Source organism: Oryctolagus cuniculus, chromosome 13, assembly GCF_964237555.1.
Source record: "Oryctolagus cuniculus chromosome 13, mOryCun1.1, whole genome shotgun sequence".
Lineage (NCBI taxonomy): Eukaryota > Metazoa > Chordata > Mammalia > Lagomorpha > Leporidae > Oryctolagus > Oryctolagus cuniculus.
In genome coordinates, this window is record NC_091444.1 from 18,271,992 (window position 1) to 18,295,668 (window position 23,677).

Below are 23,677 nucleotides of genomic sequence, written 5' to 3' on the forward strand. Positions count from 1 at the left end.
TCAGTCAGTCAGTCAGAGAGAGAGTCTTCCATCCACTGGTTCACTTTCCAGATGGCTGCAACAGCCGGAGCTGGGCTGATCTGAAGCCAGGAGCCAAAAGCTTATTTCAGGTCTCCCACATGCATGTAGAGGCCCAAGGACTTGGGCCATCTTCTGCTGCTTTCCCAGGCCATAGCAGAGAGCTGGATTGGAAGTGGAGCAGCTGGGACTTGAACTGGCGCCCATATGAGATGCTGGCACTGCAGGCTGCGGCTTCACCTGCTTCGCCACACGCCAGCCCCAACAATTAGCACTCTTATGTATGACCTCAGTGATCAACCGAGGCTCTTGACGAACTGCCTAGGCTATGGAAGCCTTTTGAATCTACGAACTCCATTAGTATTTAGACAAGGCAATAAGCAAAGTGGAAGTTCTCTCCTCCCTTCAGAGAAAAGTACCTCTTCCTTTGATGACCACTTCTTTCCACTGGAGTTTCACCCATCAAGGTCCTTCATGTAGGATGTTTTTTGCCACAGTGTCTTTGCTTTCCATGCCTGAAATGCTCTCATGGGCTTTTCAGCCAGACCAAAATGCCTTAAGAGCTGATTCTGAGATCAGACTGCTACTTAAAGTGATTGTCATTCTATGAGTCCTCTGTATGGACTGCTTCCCATGTTGGAACATTTACTACTTTTTAATTATATCTATTATTGTTACCAAACACATAATCCTACCTATATGATCACTTTAACACTTAATCCCATCTATATGATCACTTTAACACTTAAAATGCTATTTTTACCACTCAGCTTAAGGAGATTTAGGGTCCCATGGCAAATTTTTAAACTGTACCCTTAGAAGTAAGTCTGTAGGAATGTGTGCAGAACTGTACAACTTTAAGATTAAAAACTTCATACACTTCATAATTACAACTTTAATAACGTGGTGATTCTTCTTGCCTTCCCACCCACACTCCTCCCTTTTCCCTCTCCCTCTCCTATTCCCACTCTTATTTTTTACTAAGATCTATTTTCAATTAACTTTATACACATATGATTAACTCTGTGTTAAGTAGTTAACAAATAGTATGAAAAAAAAACTGTTCCTCAACAGTTAAGACAAGGGCTGTTTAAAGTCTTTGCTTCTCAGAGTGTCAATTTCACTTCTACAGATTGCCTTTTAGGTGCTCTATTAGTTATAACAGGTCACAGAGAACATGTATTTGTCCCTTTGGGACTGGCTTATTTCACTAAGTATAATGTTTTCCAGACTTATCCATTTTGTTGCCTATTATCAGATTTCATATTTTTTTTTTTACCTCTGTGTAGTATTTCATGGTGTACATATCCCATAATTTCTTTATGCATTCTTCAGTTGATGGGCATTTGGGTTGATTCCAGGTCTTAGCTACTGTGAATTGAGCTGCAATAAACATTTGGTACAGATAACTCTTTCATATGCTGATTTCATTAAATTCATGAGAATTTCATTAAATTCTCAGTAGTGGGATGGCTGGGACTTATGGTAGGTCTGTATTCATTCTGAAGTTTCTCCATACTGTTTTCCATAGTGGCTTTACCAGTTTATATTCCCACCAACAGTGGATTAGGGTACCTTTTTCCCCACATCCTCACCAGCATTTGTTGTTTGTTGATTTTTGTATAAAAGCCATTCTAACTGGGGTGAGGTGAAACCTATTGTGGTTTTTATTTGCATTTTCCTGATGGATAGTGATCTGAGCATTTTTTCATGTGTCTGTTGGCCATTTGGATTTCCTCTTTTGAAAAATGTCTGTTTAAGTCCTCTGTCCTTACCAGGATTGTTTTTGTTGTTGTTGTATTTCTTGATCTCTATATATCCTAGATCTTTATATATTCTAATCCTTTATCAGTTGTATAGTTTGCAAATAATTTCTCCCATTCTGTTAGTTGCCTGTTCACTTTGCTGTTTCTTTTGCTAGTACAGAAGCTTCTCAACTTGATGTAATCCTATTCATCAATTTTGGCTTTGATTGCCTGTGCCTCTGGGGTCTTTTCCAAGAACTCTTTGCCTATGCCAATGTCTTGTAAGATTTCCCCAATGTTCTCTAGTAATTTGTTGGTGTCGGGTCATAGATTTAGATCTTTAATCCATATTGAATGGATTTTTGTGTAGTGTGTAAGGTAGTGGTCTTGCTTCATACTTCTGCATGTGGAAATCCAGTTTTCTCAACACCATTTGTTGAAGAGACTGTCCTTGCTCCAGGGATTGATTTTAGTTCCTTTGTCACAGATTAAGTTGATTGTAGATGCTTGAATCAATTTCTGGCATTTCTGTTCTGTTCTGTTGGTCTATCCATCTGTTTCTGTACCAGTACCAGGCTGTTTTGATTATAACTGCACTGTAGTATGTCTTGAAATCTGGTTTTGTGATGCCTCAGGCTTTGTTTTTGTTGTATAGGATTGCTTTAGTTATTCAGGGTCTCCTGTGTTTCCATATGAATTTCAACATCATTTTTCTACATCTGAGAAGAATGTCCTTGGTATTTTCATTGGTATCACATTGAAACTGTAAACTGCTTTCAGTAGTATGAACATTTTGATGATATTGATTCTTCCAACCCATGAACATGGGAGATTTTCCTATTTTTTTGTATCTTCTATTTCTTTCCTTAATGTTTTATAACTCTCATTGTTGAGATTTTTGACATCCTTGGTTAAATTTATTCCAAGCTTTTTTTTTTTTTTTTTTTTTTTTTTGTAGCTATTGTGAATGGGATTGATCTCAGAAGGTCTTGCTGTGGCATAGTCTATGTATACAAAGGCTATTGATTTTTGTGTGTTGATTTTATATCTTGCTAACCAAACTCTTCTATGAGTTCCATTAGTCTCTTAGTGGAGTCTTTTGGATCCCCTATATATAGAATCATGTCAACTGCAAATAGGGATAGTTTGACTTCCTCTTTCCCAACTGTATCCCTTTGATTCTGTTTTCTTGATTAATGACTCTGGCAAAAACTTCCAGGACTATATTGAATATCAGTGGTGGGAGTGGGCATCCTTGTCTGGTTCCGGATCTAGTGGGAATACTCCCAATTTTTCCCCATTCAATAGGACGCTGGCTGTGGGTTTGTCATAAATTGCCTTGATTGTGTTGAGAAATGTTCCTTCTGTACCCAATTTGCTTAAAGTTTTCATCATGAAAGGGTGTTGTATTTTATCAAATGCTTTCTCTGCATCTATTGAAATAATCATATGGTTTTCTTCAATTTGCTAATGTGATGTATCACATTTGATTTGCAAATGTTGAACCATCCCTGCATACCAGGGATAAATGCCACTTGGTCTGAGTAAATGATCTTTCTGATGTGTTACTGTATTCAGTTGGAGATTTGCCTATTTTTTACTTTTCATATAAATGGTTTCATATATATAGTTTTTTGTGCCTGGCTTCTTTCAGTGTTTTTAAGGTTCATTCAATGTTGAGGCATGTATTAAAATTTATTCTTTTTATTCCTTTTAATGACCAAATACTAATCCATTAAATGAACTTACCATATTTGTTCATAAGTTAATGGACATTTGAGTAGTTTCCATGTTTTGGTTATTATGGATAATGTTAGTATAAACATCTGTGTACAAGTTTTTATGTGACCATATGTTTTCATTTCTCTTAGGTGTATACTTAAGAGTAGAGGTTCTGAGTAACATGAGCTTTTTAAAATGTCAGGCTTTTAAAATCTGGCTTCCGGGTCCAGCACTGGGGTGTAGTAGGTTAAAGCCACGACTTGCAGCGCCAGCAATCCCATATGGGCAGTTCAAGTCCTGGCTGCTCCACTTCTGATCCAGCTCCCTGCTAGTGCTTCTGGGAAAGCAGCAGAGGATGGCCCACATCCTTGGGCCCCTGCACTCATGTGGGAAATCCAGAAGAAGCCCCTGGCTCCTAGCTTAGTCTGATCCATCCAAGTTGTTGGCAGCCACTGGGGAGTGAACCAGCAGATGGAAGATCTCTGTCTCTCTTTCTTTCTCTCTATAACTTTGCCTTTCAAATAAATGAATAAATCTTTAGAAAAATAATAATCTGCTTCAGTATAGAATGTGAATTCAATAGGGGAAGAATGGACAAGGATGAGGGTAAAAAGTATAATATGGCCAGATGCATCTAGGAAACAGGTTAAACAAAGCAGTACTGGATCACCCAAAAGCCGCCTCCCAGTCTTTCCTCTGGGCGAGGAGGAATAGGTCTGGAGAGTGGGGCTTGGGAATGGCTAGGATTTGCAGCGTTTCCCAAATTTCAGTGCCCAGAGAATAGTTCTGTAGCTTTTCCACAGAAACCCAGCAGATACACTTTGCAAACTGTGGAGCTAGAAAGGTAGGCAGGAAGCAAATCATGCAGATTTTGTCTGTGCTATGTTGAGGAATTTCAGCTTCTCAAAGCTGTGGAATACCACTGACGGCTTTTCAACAGGAGAATGACTTGATCAAACAAACGTATCATTTAAGCCTTACAGAATTAATGCTGTTTAGTCTCTCCCTCTAGGCAAGCATAAGCTGAAATAAAAAAAAAATCAGATGTTTTGAAAACAGCTGAATTTTCCTTGTGAAAGAGCATGGAGGGTGCTAATTCTTGTCTTGAAGCTGCAGCTCTCTGTGTAATCAGCTCATTGTGTGAGCATTTTGATCCTGCTGGGGAACCATGATGGAGCCCTGCAGTCTGCGTTCACAGGTCCAATCTGAAACAGTTAGTGAGCTTTGGGATAAATGGTGCTTTAAAGCTGGCCACAGCAAGACCTAACCAGTGGGAGGCGACCTCTTAGAAAAATCTCTGTGTGAGGAGTGGGCCATACTATTGGACTGCGAAGCTAGCGTTCCTTGCCTGAGAGTGTTTTGTTCTAAGAGGTGATGAGTGGGTGCTTGCATTCCAGTTTGCCCCGATCAGTCTCAGCCCTCCGCCCTGTGGCGGTCGTTCTGTACTCTGTTAACTACACATTGTTAGATGAACAAAGCTGGATACAAAAGGATATATTGTGATACCAAACTGTGAAAAAGAAAGCAAAACAAAACAAAAGGAAAACATATAAATGTTAACATTTTCTGTGTGGTAATTATAATTTTTTTTTCTGTGTTTGCCAAAGTTCCAGAATTATAATGGAGCTAAAGGGACAAGAGGGCCTGAAAAAATTTAACTTGAGGTACAATAGTCCCTCCTTTTTTTTTTTTTTTAAGATTTGTTTGTTTATTTGAGAGGCCAAGAGAGAGAGAATCTTCTGTCCACTGGTTCACTCCCCAGATGTCTGCAATGGCCAGTGCTGGACCAGACTAAAGCCAGGAGCCAGGAAGCTTCTTCCAGGGGCCAAAGCACCTGGGCCATCTTCTGCTGCCTTTGCAGGAGCATTAGCAGGGAGCTGGATTTGAAGTGCAGCAGCCCAGACTCAAACACCCAGCACCAGCCCTAGAAGTCCATCTTAGGGTAGAAATCTGTGAACATACGCGTGAAGTTGAGGAGTAAATGTGATAGTCAGAGATTCAAGGTTGGAAGAATTCTAGATAATTTACAATTTTGCATACATAGCTCAGGAAAGAATTTTTGAAGCAGTTTATTACTTTTAGGAAGGACCCAATCTTGCATTTGTAAAGTACCTTTTCCCCCCTGAAAAGCTGGGACTGCTGAGGACATATCACACCTGGGTCTGAGGCATAGTGGAGACCTTCAGCCAGGCCTCATTTCCTCCTCTTTGAGTTCACAAACCATTTCTTCCTTTGGATGTAAGCCTTATACATTCAGAATAAAAGTTTAACTCCGGGGTTAGTCTGTCTGAATCTGCAGTCCAGAATGCAACAGGCTCACCCTTCAAGTCACTCTAGCTCTGCCATCCCGGCTTTCAGTTGCTCCTGAGGCCTGCAGAAACCAGCCTGGTCATCTGGTTACAGAGGGCCTGATTGGACTGGCAGACAGCAGGACAGGAATGGCAAGTGGCAGGCACTTGGCAGATAACCCTGCAGGGCACTGGGCCAAACAGCAGCTGTCACAATAGTGTAGTGATTGGGTTCATTTTCCAAAGCTCCGAGTTTTCCTTAGCAACAAAATGTAAACAATTCCCTCAGCTAATATTAGAGTCTGATAGTGTCTGCCTTTGATTTTCTTGTTCTGTTTCTCCTCTCACCTTGTCCTTCACCCCTCTCCCCCCACACCAGCCCTGAAGTTTACATCTTGTATGTGGATGCCCTTTCTTTTCTTTTTTAGAAATGGCTAAAAATAGCTTTTCTCTACCAGAAGCTAAAATGGTCTCGCCCAACTAGCCCCTATTACATTGAAGTCTGTTCTGTCTGGTCAGGATCCTGTCAGCCCTGGCTGAGTCATAGCTGCACACGTATCAACCTCCTTGAATCCCTTGAGGTCTTTGTGAGCCAGGTGGTTTTTCCTGTTAATGTGAAGCTGTCAGCAGATTAATTTGGCATCCTCTCTGGAATGTTAGAAATTTAAACCAAGTAATTAAACTCTGAGTCATGGTTTTTAAAAGTCATTGATTCATTCTCCTGTCTCCAAGATGAAGGCAATTGTCAATTCAAAAAAGTACTCCAGAAAGAGATTCTACACACTCCCCTCGACTCCATTTTTGTTTGTTTGTCTGTTTGTTGTGTTTTGTTTTGTTTTTTGAGAGAGAGGTCTTCCATCTGTTGGTTCACTCTCCAATTGGCTGCAACAGCCAGAGCTGTGCCAATCAGGAGCCTGGAGCTTCTTCCAGGTCTCCCATGTGGGTGCAGGGGCCCAAGGACTTGGGCCATCTTCTACTGCTTTCCCAGGCCATAGCAGAGAGCTGGATTGGAAGTGGAGCAGCTGGGACTCGAACCTGCACCTATATGGGATGCCGGCACCTCAGGCCAGGGTGTTTTTTTTTTTTTTTCAGGCAGAGTAGACAGAGAGAGAAAGGTCTTCCTTTACTGTTGGCTCACCCTCCAATGGCCGCTGCGGCAGGTGCACCACGCTGATCCAAAACCAGGAGCCAGGTGCCTCTCCTGTTCTCCCATGGGGTGTAGGGCCCAAGCACTTGGGCCATCCTCCACTGCACTCCCTGGCCACAGCAGAGAGCTGGACTGGAAGAGGGGCAACTGGGACAGAATCCGGTGCCCCAACTGGGACTAGAACCTGGAGTGCTGGTGCCACAGGCAGAGGATTAGCCTAGTGAGCCGCAGCGCCGGCCAAGGCCAGGGTGTTAACCCACTGTGCCACAGCGTCAGCCCCTCCATTTTTGTTCAACGTGAACATTTTCTTTATCTAAAAGTCTGCAGCTGTGCTGATCTACTGATCTAAATAGTCTCTGTCTTCTTAGAAGTATATATTGAACAGGAAGAGAGTGGCAGTCGAGACACTGTCTATCATATTGACATTTGGAGATTTCTCGGTTGCATGTGCAATTGGGACTATGGCGTGGACTCCACACAACTGTGGGAGAGACAAAAGTGATGCTTTACTTGGGCCCCAGTCCTGAGGCAGCAGAATGACAGGAGTTTCTCCTGGCTGAAGACACTTCACAAGCAGAGCTGCTTTAGATGTGCTGTGTGTCTCTCTGCAGGTCTGTGCAGAGCACATCTGCTTGGATGATGTGAGGCTGTGTTGCTGCCCGAGGGATTAGACTACCTCAGGTCACCGTGCATGGTTGGACTCGGTAGGAAGCCCCATAGGATTGTTCTAGGGTTCCACTTCAGTGTCTTCTTTATTGTATGATTTGAGTGTAAGTCAGATTCCTTTCCAACCTGTTCCTCAATAGCAAAAGGAACATAACCTTGTGCACTTATTTGAGAATCAGAAATAATTCACAGGAAACACAAATGTCCCCAAGCATATCATATGGGGCTATTGTGAGGATCCAATGAAGCAGACTATTTGAAAATACTTTGCAAACTATAAGCAGTTTAGAGATCTAGCACATAACATGTATTTATGTCTTTATCAGTAAAATGCTTGTTTGATTTTCATTAAGATTTGTTCATCGCTTCTCCAGAGCTTGTACATTTGGAAGTCAGCGCTATCCAAAAGGAGTAAAGACTACTACCCTTTTAGAGTTGTTTAAATTTATACCACAGGAGTTTATATCTCAAGGCTGTAAGATTGTAATCTTTATTTAAGCCTACCGTTGGTTCACCCTCCAATGGCTGCTATGGCCGGCGTGTTGTGACCGGCACACCGTGCTGATTTGAAGCGAGGAGCCAGGTGCCTCTCCTGGTCTCCCATGCGGGTGCAGGGCCCAAGGACGTGGGCCATCCTCCACTGCACTCCCGGGCCACAACAGAGAACTGGACTGGAAGAGGGGTAACTGGGACAGAATTCGGCACCCTGACCGGGACTAGAACCCGGTGTGCCGGCTTTCGAGTGTCTGCCTTTGATTTAGCGTTCTGTGTTTCCCAAAGTTCCAGAATTATAATGGGGCTAAAGGGACAAGAGGGCACGAAAAAATTTAACTTGAGGTACAATAGTCCCTCTTTTTTTTTTTTTTTTTTTTTTTTTGATTTGTTTATTTGAGAGGCGGAGAGAGAGAGAATCTTCTATCCACAGGCAAGCAGTTATATACACCAGCATACCTTAGTGTGATGTGTACTTTCTAGAGCCTGAAAGGAAAACCATCATGGTGATGTGGTGGCAGCTATGCGCAAATGCATTCCGATGCCTTTTCTTCCCTCATCCAGGGGTGTCCAAGAATCTAAGCAACAGATAGTTAACTGAGTGTGATAATGGTAGCAGCTGACTCTTGTGGGAAAGTCTGAGCCTGGGCCTCCTACCCCAGGGATATTCTTTGTATTAAAACTATTAGTGGGGCTGGCTTGTGGTACAGCGGATTAAGCCACAGTTTGGGACACCCATATCCCATATTGGAGTCCCTGGGATTGAGTCCCATCTCTGCTTCCTGCTAAAGTGCACCCTGGGAGGCAGCAAATACTAACTGAAGCACTTGGGTCCCTGCCACTCGCATGGGAGACCTGAGTGGAGTTCTGGGCTCCTGACACTGGTCTGGCCCCACCCTGGCTGTTGTGGGTATTTGGGGGAGTGAACCAGTAGATGGAAGATCTCTATCTCTGTTTTTCTGTCTTTCTGATCAATGAAAATAAATAAGTCAGTTTTTTTAAATCAAATAGCTCTAGTATTTCTCTCCCAGAGATTCCTTTCCTGCCTAAGTTAGTGAGACCAGTTTCTATTGTTTTGCAACCAGGTAGACTCCATACTGTGCAAAGTTGATATGAGGGTGAGCATTTTTCACATTTCAGCATCCCTGTGATCAGATCACTACTAGTTGGCATTGGGGAATCCTGTACATGGGAATTTGGTCACAGATGTTTATATGGTTACTTCTCCTGAATCATGTGCATCGCTGGTCCTCCATGTGTGTAGATAAGTTTGTCTAAAAGATCTTCCAATAAAAGATCTCATCACTTAAAGTAAGTGATGGGAAAGTGTATGTGGTAAGTGTATGTGGTAATTGGCACCGCTTTTACTTTATTTTTTTTATTTTTTATTTTTTATTTTTGACAGGCAGAGTGGACAGTGAGAGAGAGAGACAGAGAGAAAGGTCTTCTTTTTTTTTGCTGTTGGTTCACCCTCCAGTGGCCTCTGCGGCCGGTGCACACCGCACTGATCCGATGGCAGGAGCCAGGTGCTTCTCCTGGTCTCCCATGGGGTGCAGGGCCCAAGCACTTGGGCCATCCTCCACTGCACTCCCAGGCCACAGCAGAGAGCTGGCCTGGAAAAGGGGCAACCGGGACAGAATCCGGCGCCCCGACAGGGACTAGAACCCGGTGTGCCGGCGCCGCAAGGTGGGGGATTAGCCTAGTGAGCCGCGGCGCCAGCCTTCGCTTTTACTTTCTTAGTGGTAAATAAAGCAGCAAAGCAGCAGTGCCTCTTGCATCTGATGCTGTTTTAGGTAGGACACAACATGCTACTGTCTGGCCTGTGAGAATGATGTTGTCCGTCTGTATTAAAGGCATGAAGTGGAACATGAGTGCATTTATGTTTCTGCTGAGGATGATGAAAGTGCTTTTAAATACATGATATGATGATGATTGCATAACTCTGAGATTGTACGGAGAACCATTGGTTGATATACTGTGTGGGTATGTGAATTATAACTGAGTAAAGCTGTTTAATAATGTTAGTACCTGTTAGCTCCTCTGAACAGTTCTGGGAAAGAGGACCTGGTTGATGTCTGCTAAGAATTAATACAATTAAATTTAGGGCCTTGATTTTAAAAGTTTATCATCTTTCTCTTCATACTTTTGTTGCCAAACACAGCTGTTGCAACACCATCTGACTTCACTCTCCAGAGACAAGGGCACTGTCCTGCTGTTCCTTAGCACACCACTTCTCAGTTCCTCCCTCTGGGGACACCGCATTTAGAAGAAAGGACACGGGGGCAGGTCAGTTGTGTCAGTGGGTTAGGCTGCACTTGCAATGCCCGTATCCCATTATCAGAGTGCCTGTTCAAATCCCACTACTGCACTTCCAATCCACCTTTCTGCTAGTGCATCCTGGAGGAACAGGTGATGATTCAAGTACTTGGACCCCTATCACACATGTGAGTGTTTGGATGGAATCTCTGGCCCCTGGCTTTGACCTGGCCCAGCCCTAGCATTTGGGAGTAAACCACTGGATAGAAGATATCCCTCTCTGCCATTATTCCTTTCAAGTATGTGAAAATAAACAAACACTTAAAAAAAAAGACAAGAATCCATTCCCCAGCACAGCAGTACCTGGTGGTTCTGTCATAGTTCCCAAGCACTTGAGTGAGAGAGCAGTCATCTGACACCTGCTACTCAAAGCTCTTATCAGCCATGTTTTTACAGTTAATCTCTTTCTGATAAAGTAGTTCTTTTTTCAGAGCTGTATGTTGGTGACATGTAGGAGGGACCAAACTTTTGTACTCACCCAACCCTCTTCTCTCCTACCAGTTGATTTTTCCGTACTAAAAAAAAGACAGTTGCTTGTAACAGTCCCATAAAATGTGCTTTGGTGTTTACTAGGGAAGGGCAGCCAGAGGAGTGGCCATCCGTTTGTTGGCTTTCTGGGAAGGCTGTTGCACAGGTGAATGGCAAGGCGTGTCTGACATTGTTTGACCTCAACTGAAATGATTTCATCTGGCAGTTGAGGGCCTTGCCTTTCCTGGTTTTATGGAAATCAGAAGCACAGGGAGCCAATCTGTGTTCTGGAACATTGAGGCGAGCCTCTGCCACAGTGCATGGGCACTTTCAGTGTTGGGACCAACCCAAGTGTGGGGAGCTGAGACATCAGCAAGTGCTGGACATGGAGTGGCTGAACTAGCAGGTAAAAGTTCTTTGCTTGACAGCCTTGCTGTCCTAGATATGTGTTTCTACTCTGTCCTCCTAGTGGTTGTTTGGGAAGCTGACTCGGTTGTATGCATTGTTTTGTTGGTATGATTGGGGGAGGGGGCAAGGCAGGTAGTAAGAATATGACAGTGTTCAGGGTAACCAGTTGGCAGCTGCTTCTGTATTTCTTCATATTCCTAATGAATTTAAACATATGCAAGAGATTAGGGTAGCAGAGGACAATTAAAAATTTTAGTAAGTGTGAACATTCTTCTTTCATGATAAGAGGAACCTGGTATTGATGCTGTCAGTCCTAAGATGGATGGTATTAACACACAGGTAGTGTCTGTATTATTTTTTATCTTAAATATCATATAATATGTACTTTATGTAAAACAAAAATAATCAGGTATTTACCCATTTCAGAGAAAAGCTGGTTTAGGTAGATGAAGAGCAGATTGCAAATTGAGTTGGCCTTTAAACAGGAAATTATGCGATGAAGAGACTAGTTCAATGGGGTCTGGGTGAAACTGTTAGCTACATACTGTGCAATCAGATTGAATCTTAATGAAAGTAAATGCTTTTCCATATATATAAGATGAGAAGTTCCCTAAACGCTCTTGTATGCTCAGAGGACCCATTTCTGGACATGGAGTCAGGCAGTGCAGCAGCTCCTGCCGATGGTCAGTCATTCCGGTCCTATGTAGTCACAACTCATCAAAATCTTTGGACTCAACACATCGAGTTCTGGTAGCCCTCTTGCTCTCACTAGCCCTTTCTTTCTCCTCTTCTTCCTGTAGTTTGTGTCTTTGGTCATTGCATCATTTTAGCCAAGCAGGAAGCTTGTACATTTCCTGGATGCGTTTTACTTCTTCCTTTGTCCTTGAGGACCCTTCTTCCTGGAGTAGTTTTTCTCACTTCTCTGCTTAGTAACACCCTAATCATACTCTAAGCACTCCTGCAGATTGAACTCCACTGCTAACTACTTCTGTTCCCCCAGCCCAGGCCAAAACTGGTTTGCTGTCATCAGAGTCATTTTGTGGCCCTGCTCTTAGGACTGGTTTAACTAATTAAATCATATTTTGTTGCTCTTAATGATTACATGGTGAGCTTCTTACAAGTACTTTTTTCTTGGATGCTCTTCCCATCACAGAGTCTAACACATAGTGGGTACCAGGTATACGTTTAATGAATAGATTGTTTCTCAAATGAAGACATTATGTAGTAATCCTCTTTTTCCATAAGGTGGCAGCAGAGGAGTGTCAGTTGATACCCAGTTTATAGTTGTGTGTAAAGCTCCCAAGACCTGGTTTTGTGTTTACATCAGTTTAAGTGTTTTCACATAGGAAGTATAGATGTCTTCTGGCACGGGGAGGCCCTTTGTGCCCTGCCACTGTGGTGCTTCCTCACACAAGAGCAACAAACAAGATAGAAAAGCTCCCCAAGTTGCCAGGCAGTGTGCGTAGTTTACTCTTCAACTAAACACACAAGGCAAGTCATTTAACTTCTCTAGTCTCGGTCTCTTAATCAGCTGAGTTGGAGAGTTAGGAGATCTCTAGCCAATATTACATTCTAAAATCATAGGGTTCTAAGTCTTCAATGACTGTCTGACTGTTAACGTGCTCAGTATTGTGCTAAGAAGTGTGGGTTTAATTTACCCTAGGTTATGCCTTCAAGATTGAGGACATCAAATATACACATAGTAAATCATAAGTATCTAATACATAATAGGTCCTTGAGTACAAAATTGTGTGCAAGTAGGTATGACTGTGTTAGGAATTCAGAGAAGAAGGTGAATAGTGTAGGGTGGAATGTTTGGAGAGATTTTCCTGGAGCCAGTGAGGTAGAATTTGAGTTGGGTTTTGAGAGTATGAAAGGTTTAAGTGGGATAAGAAAAGGTGTTTTGGGAAGATTGTTATCTGCCTGGCGCCCTGCTAGATGCACTTGTGAAATAAGAAAATCAGGACTCAGCTAGATTAAGGAACCTGCCCACGGTCACAGAACTAGAAATAAAAAGGCCAAGAGTCAAAGCCATGTCTTCTAGACTTCAAGGCCCATTCTTGTTCTTCCTCACCACCAACCAGTTGCATCCAAGGTGTCAGTCTTACTTGGACCATTCTATACGATGAGCTTGGTGATGTTACCACAGTGGTTAGAATCTCCTGATATTTCTTTAAAGGGGAGGTAGAACTTCCAAGAAATGAGTGTTTGTCTTAGAAAAGACTACTTCTAAAAGTAAAGCAAGTTGAAACTTTGTATCCTCTCTGAAATTTAAATAAAAAATATGAAATTTTAAAAAAGATTTATTTATTTTATTTGAAAGTCAGAGAGGTAAGGGAGGAAGAGATCTTCTATCTGCTGGTTCACTCCCCAGATGGCTACAATGGCCAGGGTTGGACTAGGCCAAAGCCAGGAGCTTCTTTCAGGTCTCCTACATGGCTGGCAGGGGCTCAAACACTTGAACTATCTTCCTCTGCTTTTCCCAGGCCATTAGCAGGGAGTTGGATGGGCAGTGGAGCAGCCAGGACATGAACTGACGCCCAGTGTCACAAGCGACGGCTTTACCTGCTACGCCACAATGCCAGCCCCAAGGAAAATATGAACATTTTGTAAACCAACTGAGAAGCTATCTTATAGGTCACCTGGCTTGTCCACAGCTGGGTGAAGATGCTAGGGAAATTTATCTTTGGGAAAGTCCCCAACCTTGGACAGGCATGTTTGTATTTTAAGAAGTATTGGAAAATTGAATTGAATGATGATTCTGATTTTTCTTGAAACAGATTTTTCTTTCTCTTCCTGAGAGAGTCACCTTGGCTGGTGTACTGACCCAGCTCTTTCATTTGTTTCCTCTGAGGGAGTCTTAGTCTTCTCATCTGAGAAAGGGAGCAGTCTCATTGTACTTGTGCTGGAAATGGCTCACTGATCATTGACATGTAAATGAAACATGGAATAGTAGCCCAAGGATGCCTGGAACAAAGTCTTCACAATTAAGCTGACAGTGTTCGAAAGAAAGGACATTTGGCCCACATGATTAATAAATACTGGGAAGCAAAACTGCAAGCTTAGCTGTATTGATGACAGAGATGTACCTGTGCAAAGATTCCATTTGTCCTTGAGAGGTGCTTGTCTTCTGTCTCAGAAGAACTCACCTCTGGCCCTGCTCTGCCCCCTGGGGTTACCATATCTTGCTCTTCCCTCTACTGTTAGTCTTGAAAAAGTCCTCTAATTTCACTTTATCTGCGTCCTGACTTCCTGTTCCTTTGACACATGAAAGCAGAAGCTCTGCCCGCCTGCCACGCTAGGGCAGCTGCTCTGACGGAGGAAGGGCTCCGAGTTAGCTGGGAGGCTCCTCCGTCACCTCGCCTTTCACCCGCGTGCTCGGCTGCGCTTCCATGCTGACTGCAGCCTTCGCGAGCTTTGTCCTGCCCCGACCTCTGATACTGTTCTTTCCATGCTCATTCCGTCTTCTCTGACTGCCGTCTCTTTGTGTCCTTTTTCGCCCTTTTCCTGGGAAAACACCTTAGATATTCGTGTGTTCCTCAGGCTGCCTTTCTCTTCCCGAGGCTCTCCCTAGCTGACTTATTCCCTCCAGGTTCCACCTCCACCCCAGGCTTCTGTGCTCAGCTTCTGAGTGCTGTGGGAGAGGCGCCTGGCTCTTCCCCCATTTCTCCATCTGTTTAAAGTAGTGTTATAGGGATGGACTTCTTTCAGGGTTCTCAAGTCCTCTTTTTTTTTTTTTTTTAAGATTTATTTTATTTATTTGAGAGGGAGAGAGGTCTTTCATCCACTGGTTCACGAGGCTGCAGGGGCCCAAGGACTTGGGTCATCTTCTGCTTTCCCAGGCCATAGCAGAGAGCTAGATCGGAAGTGGAGCAGCCGGGACTTGAATCGGCACCCACATGGGAAGCTGGCGCTTCAGGCCAGGGCTTTAACCTGCTGCACCACAGCACCGAAGTTAAAGGTTTTTAACATTAACTTTAATGTTATCCAACTGGAGTCACTGTGCACTTACTCCTCATGTAGGATCTCTGTCCTTAATGTGCTGTACATTGAGACTTAATGCTATAACGAGTACTCAAACAGTATTTTTCACTTTGTGTTTCTATGTGGGTGCAAACTGTTGAAATCTTTACTTAATGTATACTAAACTGATCTTCTGTATATATAGAAAATTGAAAATGAATCTTGATGTGAATGGAAGGGGAGAGAGAGCGGGAAAGGGGAGGGTTGCAGGTGGGAGGGAAGTCATTGGGGGGGGGGAGCCAATGTAATCCATAAGCTGTACTTTGGAAATCTATATTCATTAAATAAAAGTTAAAAAAAAACTTTAATGTTATCAAAGTATCACAATAAGCATAGTTTAAGTAGAATGTAAACATTATGCATACTCGTACCACCTTGACAATATAACCACTAACATGTTTGTGTATTCTATTTATTTTGAAATTGTGTTATATATGGTTTTTTCCTTTAAACATTATTGTATCTTACACCCTATTTGCCCATATCCTGGCTTGATCAAATATTGTATTTTGCCACATTTGCTGCAACATACAATTTTAAAAGTACCTTGTAAAGTCCCTGTTTCTCCATTCCTATCCTAGACTCTTTATCTAGAAATCTCCCTATCTTGGATTTGGTACTCATTAGTCTCAAATTTTTCATTATTCTTATTATTTCTTTACGTACAAGTACATAATTCTTTTATATGTTTTTATACTTTATATAAAATGGGTCATTTTGTACATATCATCCTGAAATTTACTGCTTTTACTCATCATTTTGTTCATTTAGATGCTTATTAGCATTTTAGTGCTAGTTCTTAGTACTAAACTTATGAGACCAGTTTGTGATTATACCATAGTTTGTTTTGGGTTTTGTTCCTCTGCTGATGGACATGTGGGCCTTTTGTGTGTGACTTCTACTAATGCTGCTGAGATCGTTCTTGTTCTTATTTCTTTATAAACATGTGAAATAGGGGCTGGTGCCGTGGCTCACTTGGTTAACCCTCCGCCTGCAGTGCCGGCATTTCTTATGGGTGCCGGGTTCTAGACCCGGCTGCTCCTCTTCCAGGCCAGCTCTCTGCTGTGGCCCAGGAGTGCAGTGGAGGATGGCCCAAGTGCTTGGGCCCCTGCACCCGCATGGGAGACCAGGAAGAAGCACCTGGCTCCTGCCTTCGGATCGGCACAGCTCGCCAGCCATAGCGGCCATTTGGGGGGTGAACCAATGGAAGGAAGACCTTTCTCTCTGTCTGTCTCTCTCACTGTTTAATTCTGTCTGTCAAATAAATAATAACAAATGTGAAATAGTGTCTAAGGTGCTTATTTCCAAATGCAATTTCTGGATCTAAAGGTTGAGTGTGTCTTTATCACAGAATGCCTGATTATTCTCCTGCTTATATTCTCGCCAGAAATATCTGAGAATGTCTAGTTATTTATAATTAGGTTGTACTTAAAATGTTATTGTGTTTTTATTTTTGCCAATCTAGGGAGGATGAAGTAGTTTCTCTTTGTTTTAATTTATATTTCTTTATTGACAGTGAAGTGACATTTTTCTCTTCATGTTTTTAGATTTTTCTGCTTTCCTTTTTTTCTAAGTTCTCTGTATATTTTATTAAGTTGTTGTTATTAGGTCATTGTATTTTTTTAAAATTGGTATATGTTCCTTATATATTCCAGCTATGAATATTTTGCAAGTTATGTATTTGTATTACTTTTAATGTCCTTATAATATTTTATATATGGATATTCCATAATTTATTTAACCATTTGTTCTGGTGTTTGAGATTTGGATTGTTCCTGTTGGCTTTCTTGAATTTCTTTTAAAAAATTATTTATTTATTTTATTTGAAAGGCAGAGTTACAGAAGGCAGGAAAGACAGATCTTCCATCCACTGATTCACTCCCCAAATGGCCGCAATGGCCAGGGCTGGGCCAGGCAAAAGTCAGGAGCCAGGAGCTTCATCTGGATCTCCATGTAGGTGCAGGGGCCCAGGGACTTAGGCCAATCTCCACTGCCTTCCCAGGCACGTTGGCAAGGAGCTCAGTTGGAAGTGGAGCAGCCAGAACTCGAACTGGCATCCATATGGGATGCCAGCATTGCAGGCAGCAGCTTAAGCCTTAATGCCAGCCCAGAATTTTCTTATTTAAGACAAGAAATGTTGGTGCTGTTGAATTTGTCCTGGTCTGTTTTGTTGTCAGTGATCAATATTTGAGACAGTTGGCCAGGTCCAGCTGGTATAGCCTGTGGGTGTGAAGTAAAGCAGCTCTGACTGGCCTTGCTGGAACATGAAGCTGCCATTCTCGGCATCAGTAACACCTGCTCTAACCAAGGAACTAACTATAAAGTGACCTACATAAGTAGAGCACTGGGATTTGTGAAAGTGGCTTTGGCACTTGAGGCTGGCATGTTTTTAATAGAACAAATGTTCAGAGGGAAAAAATTCAGGACCATCTAGTTTTTATTTATTTATCTAAGGTAGGTCACGGAAACACCAGATTTGCATTGTCTGTACAGCAAGAGGAGTTCTTTGAGCCCTAGTGTGGTGACTGGGAAACAGAAGGGCTAGATAGTAAATAGTTTATGCTTTTCAGGCCAATTGATTTGTGTTGCAGCTGCTGAACTCTGCACTGTAGCATGATAAGCAGAGGTGCCCAGTCTTACCCATCACTCATGTATTATCTTTTACTCCTTTGGCACTGTAGGACCCACAAAACCTAAAGGATTTACCATCTAGCCTCTGCAGGAAAAATGTGCTGACCCTAATGCCTGCAAACTCAGCACTGTTGAATGTTGGGTCAGGTAATTCTTTGTTGTTGCCCTCTATAGGGGCAAACTTGTACCCTGTTGAGAACTACTGGTCCAGAGGATTCAGGGAATGCTTAGATTGGCTGAGGGAAAATCCCTCTCTTTCTCTCTCTCTTTTTTTTTTTTTTTGTTTTGGACAGGCAGAGTGGACAGTGAGAGAGAGAGACAGAAAGGTCTTCCTTTACCATTGGTTTACCCCACAATGGCCACTGCGGCCGGCGCACCGCGCTGATCCGAAGCCAGGAGCTAGGTGCTTATCCTGGTCTCCCATGCGGGTGCAGGGCCCAAGGACGTGGGCCATCCTCCACTGCACTCCCGGACCACAGCAGAGAGCTGGCCTGGAAGAGGGGCAACCGGGAAAGAATCCGGCGCCCTGACTGGGACTAGAACCCGGGGTGCCGGTGCCGCAGGCAGAGGATTAGCCTATTGAGCCACGGCGCCGGCCTCTCTTTCTCTTTTTATCTTGAATTATTCCACTTACTGGAGTGGTGGCTGTGGTTCCTTGCCTAAGCTTTAGCTCTGATCTCAGTGTTGATTTAGAGAGGCAAAGAGACCAAAATGACACATGAGCATTTGAATGCAGTTTTCCTAACCTATGACATCAGATTCTGTCTCAATATATGACACATTGGATGCAGACATTTTTCTGGTCTGTTGCTACCTTATCAAATTGAGCAGTACTTACCATCTCCCTCTATCTACGTTTTACCCACTGATAGGGGATCTGAAGTTCCCCTACATTTCTGTCTGTCGTGTGGTTTTATCTGTGTCTTCAGCACTGTTGGCGTTTGCCGGCTGGCCAGGCCTGTGCTTCAAGTGAAGCCATATTTACAGCTCACTTGGGTGAATGCAGCAACTAGGATAGCCCAAGGACAAATGAAATAGATCCAGAATGAGGGTGCTGCATCCCTCCTGCCGTATCTTCTACGTGAGGAAGAATTCCTCCCTCCCTGTCTACAAAGGAGATGTCATATTGATTGGTTTGATACAGTGTATAAAATATGCATCAAGTGGAATGGTATTTTGGGAGCTATCAGCAGCACTGGCTCTTCCAAGCCCCTAGATTTTGCCTTCCTCCTCTTTTCCCCTCCCCTTATTTCTCCTCCTCCTCTTTCCTAGTAGCAGCTTCTTAGCAAATTACAGGCTTTGCCTCTGGCTTGCTAGATAGCAGTGGCAGTGCAAGCCTTTTCTAGTTTCCAAGGGAGACCGGGTGCTGAGACTGCAGTCTTTCCCAGCAGCCACTTACCTTTCTTGCTATTCGTCTCCACGCATCTCTTGACCTTCATTCTGCTATGCAGGCCTGCACAAGGAGGTAATGGTCTGTTTTCTTGGAACTCTGTTTGTCAAAGGGGCCAGAGGGAGTGTGGGGTGGTTTGGGTTAAGACATATGGGAACAGCAGTGTCAGTGCTGCAGTTGGTTGCTCTAAAGCATGCTGTATCTGTAGCTTATTCCTATTTGCTGTACCTATAAATAGCTTGAAGATAGCGCCCAGCACTACCTGATAAACCATAAAGTACCATGAAGTTAAGTTTACTGTAATGTTGCCTGTGGGGAACATACCAGAAAAGCATGAACTTTGAGAAGAAAAATGAACTCATTTGCTTTTAAACTTAGCTAGCTTACAAACTTCATTCATAGCAAAATTCTGCTAGCTTTGTGTTCTATGATTTGGATATGGTTTTCGGGTTTAAGGAGAGGGCTTGACAGTAAGATCTCTTAATTGGATTTGAAGGACATCTAGAGCTAGGCAGTCTAGCACAGTAGCCGGTAGTCATGTATGACTGCTTTAATTAAAATCAAATACAAATAAAAACTCCTCAGGCTCACTAGCCACACTGTAAGTGACCCACAGCCACATGTGACCATAGGCTCCTGTATTAGACTGTGGCAAGTATACATTTCCACTATCATACAAAGTTCTGTTGAATAATACCAATGAAAGTGACCTGTGGTATACAGGAAATTGAATGCAGTCAGCCTTTTATATCCACAGATTCTTTTTTCTCTTTAAGATTTTTATTTATTTATTTGAAAGGTAGAGTTAAAGATAGAGAGAGGGAGAGATGGAGAGAAAGATCTTCCGTCTGCTGGTTCACTCCCCAAATGGCTGCAACGACCAGAGCTGGGCTGATCCAAAGCCAAGAGCCAGAAATTTCTTCCTGGTCTCCCATGCAGGTGCAGGGGCTCAAGTACTTGGGTCATCATCCACTGCTTTCCCAGGCCACAGCAGAGAGCTTTATCAGAACAGGAGCAGCTGGGACCTGAATGGACACCCATATGGGATGCCAGCACCACAGGCAGAAGCTTAGCCTACTAAGCCACAGCAATGGCCCTCACAAATTTTTTTTCAAAAAAAAATTTTATTTGAGGCCGGTGCTGCGTCGTAGCGGGTAAAGCTGCCTCCAGTGCCAGCATCGCTTATGGGCGCCGGTTTGAGTCCCGACTGCTCCACTCTGATCCAGCTCTCTGCTATGGCCTGGGAAGGCAGTGGAGGATGGCCCCAATGCTTGAGCTCCTGCACCCATGTAAGAGATCGGGAAGAGGCTCCAGGCTCCTGGCTTTGGATCAGTGCAGCTCCAGCCGTTGTGGGCAGTTGGGCAGTGAACCAGCAGATGGAAGATTTCTCTCTCTCTCTCTCTCTCTCTCTCTCTCTCTCTCTCTCTCTGTGTGTGTAATTCTGACTTTCAAATAAATAAATAAATCTTTTTTAAAAATTTATTTGACAGAGAGAGAGAGAGAGATATTGATATTCCATCTACTGGTTCACTCCCCAAATGACTGAAATGGCTGAGGATGTGCTAAGCTGAAGCCTGGACACTGGAACTTCACCTGGGTCTCCCCATGGTTAGCAGTTGATGGCTCAAGTACTGAGTCCCAGCCACTGATGTGGATGACCCAAATGGAGTTCCTGGCCCTGGCTTTGGCCTGGCCCAGGCCCAGCTGCTGTGGGCATTTGGGGGGTGAATCAGCAGGTGGAAGATACCTCTGGTTCTTTTTCTCTCTAATGTTCTGATTTTCAAATAAATAAAACCAAATGAACATTTCCTAAAGAGAACAAAAAGATCCTGGGAGCAAAAAAGTGTGAGAACTACTGTTACAGACTTTAAAATGAACAGTTTTATGCCACTACATGTAATAATATAGATAAAATAAAAAACTCCGTGAAAAACAAATGTTACCAAAGCCAATAAGCCTACGTATATTCAACAGTTGAGCCTTTTATTTAAAGCCTTACTGCAAAGAACACTCTAAACCCTGATGAATTTTATTGGTGAACTCTCCCAATCATTTAAGGAAGAAAAAATGCAGATCTGACACAAATTCTTGCAGACAGGAGACAAGTAGACAGCATTTCCCAGCTTCCATAACCATGATTCACAAAATCGTCAGCAATACTAGAAGAAGGGAAAATCACAGGTCAATCACAGACATAGATGTGGAGATCCTAGAGCAAATGATAGCGCATCCGTATAAAAGTGCATCGACCAAGTTGGGTCTTAAAAAATTCGTTGTATCATTCAAAAATTATTCAGTGAGATTCACCATATTAACAGAGAAAGGTAAGAACCTCAATAAATGGGGAAGAAAAGCATGTGATAAAACTCAACATACTCTAATGATTAAACAGTAACTACAGCAATAAGACCCTCTTAGCCTGCTTTCTATAGGTTTGGAAGAGAATTACTTTAATGAATAGAATCTACAGAAATCTTAGAACAGTCATTTTGATTTTTTAAAAAAGATGTATTTATTTGAATTATAGAAAGAGATTGAAATCTTCCATATGCTGGTTCACTCCCCAAATGGCCACAGTGGCTAGGGCTGAGCCAGAGTGAAGCCAGAAGCCAAGAACTTCTTCCAGGCCTCCCATGTGGGTAGCAAGGGCCCAAGCACGTGGGCCATCTTCTGATGCTTTTCCCAGGCCATTAGTAAGGAGCTGGATTGGAAGTGAAGCAGTAGGGACACAAACTGACACCCATATGGGATGCCAGCATTGCATGCAGTGGCTTTACTCACTTTACCACAATGCTGGCCTCAGAAGTCACTTTTTTTTTTTTTTTTAAAGATTTGTTTGTTTACTTGAAAGTCAGACTTACAGAGAGGCAGAAGGAGAGAGAGAGATATCTTCCATCTGCTGATTCACTCCTCAAATGGCCACAACAGCCAGAGCTGTGCCAATCTGAAGCCAGGGGCCAGGAGCTTCTTCTGGGTCTCCCATGTGGGTGCAGGGGCCCAAGGACTTGGCTCATCTTCCACTGCTTTCCCAGGCCATAGAGGGCTGGATTGGAAGTGGAGCAGCCAGGACTCAGACCAGCACCCAAATGGGATGCTGGCACTGCAGGCGGTGGCTTCACCCACTACACCACAGTGCCAGCCCCCAGACCAATCACTCTTAATAATGAAGCACTGCAAGTCTTTTCTCTGAAGGCAGGAACAGAACATGAATGTCTATCATGGCTCCTGTTCAATGTGTCCTCGAGGTTCTAGCCAGAGCATTAAGGCAAGAAAAGAAATCATTGTTATAATAATAGAGAAAGAAGAATAAAATCCTTATTTTTCTGATGACATGATTCTCCATGAGCATAATACAAATAATATCTTGAGTTCTATAACTTTTATTCGTAGCTGATAGCCTCCCTGCCATTTTTACTCTCTCTGCAGGTCCTATCTGACCCCTGTACGAGATGAAGAAGCAGAGTCTTTGCGGAAAGCACGCTCCAGACAAGCTCGGCAGACACGAAGGTCTACTCAAGTGAGTGGCTTTCTGTAGTGTCATTTCTCTTAGGAGTACAATGAAAAAATATTAAAATGAGTACCTTATTCCAGCCACTGCACTAACTGTGTTGAATATTATACTACCTAGGGTCTTCCCACTCTCAACTATTCCTCCAGGATCCAAGCAAGACCAGCATGCCTGTCATTTTGATTGGGCCTCTAATTGGTTCATTCTTGGAATATGGAAACCTTGTCAGTGTGTAATACTCATATAAACTACAACATGAATGAACCATAAAAAAAAAAAACATTATGCTAAATGAAAGAAGCCAGATACGAAAAACTCCATATATTGTATGATTTTCTTTGTAGGAAATGTCCAAAAAGACAAGTCCAGAGAGACAGATTCCTGCCAGGACAGAATAGATTCCTGCCAGGGATTAGAAGGAGGGCAGAATAGGAAGTGACTACTAATGGTGTGGGGTTTCTTTTTGGGATAATCAAAATGTTCTGAAATTGGATTGTGGTGATAGTTGATCCTGAACACTGAATATAAAAAAAAAAAAAAAGCAATGAATTACATACTTTAAAAGGGTGAATTTTAAAATATGTGGATGATATTTCAATAAAAATTCCCCCACTCCCAACTAAAAGAATCGCAAAGGAAGCCACTGAAACAATTTCAGGAAGAGTATGATATAGTGCACATTATATTTTGCAAAAATTAGCATACAGAGAATTTTTGGGAGTGATAGGTTGTAGTATATTTGCCAATCCTGGAAACAAGAAGATTTGCTAGGAAACTGCTAATAATAGTCCAAGCTGAAAATGACAAGGGCATGAACTCAGGTGTAATGGCAGTGAGAATGGAGAGAAAGCTACT

At 42.8% G+C, this 23,677-nt stretch overlaps 1 protein-coding gene across 22 annotated transcripts in view; it reads left to right on the forward strand.

Moving 5' to 3' along the window:
• The window catches only part of PPP1R12B (protein phosphatase 1 regulatory subunit 12B), a 215,740-nt gene that overhangs the window by 95,850 nt on the left and 96,213 nt on the right, over window positions 1-23,677 (forward strand). For 21 of the 22 annotated variants that reach the window (XR_011381332.1, XR_011381333.1, XR_011381336.1 and 18 more), the window contains one exon: window positions 22,741-22,831. Coding sequence is in view for 11 of the 22 variants with exons in the window: in XM_008268574.4 (XP_008266796.2) it covers window positions 22,741-22,831 (91 nt within the window). In the remaining 11 variants the exon portion in view is untranslated. Of the gene's footprint in view, window positions 1-20; window positions 11,269-22,740; window positions 22,832-23,677 lie in introns of those variants that run through there. The other variant, XM_070055091.1, reaches the window with a different exon arrangement.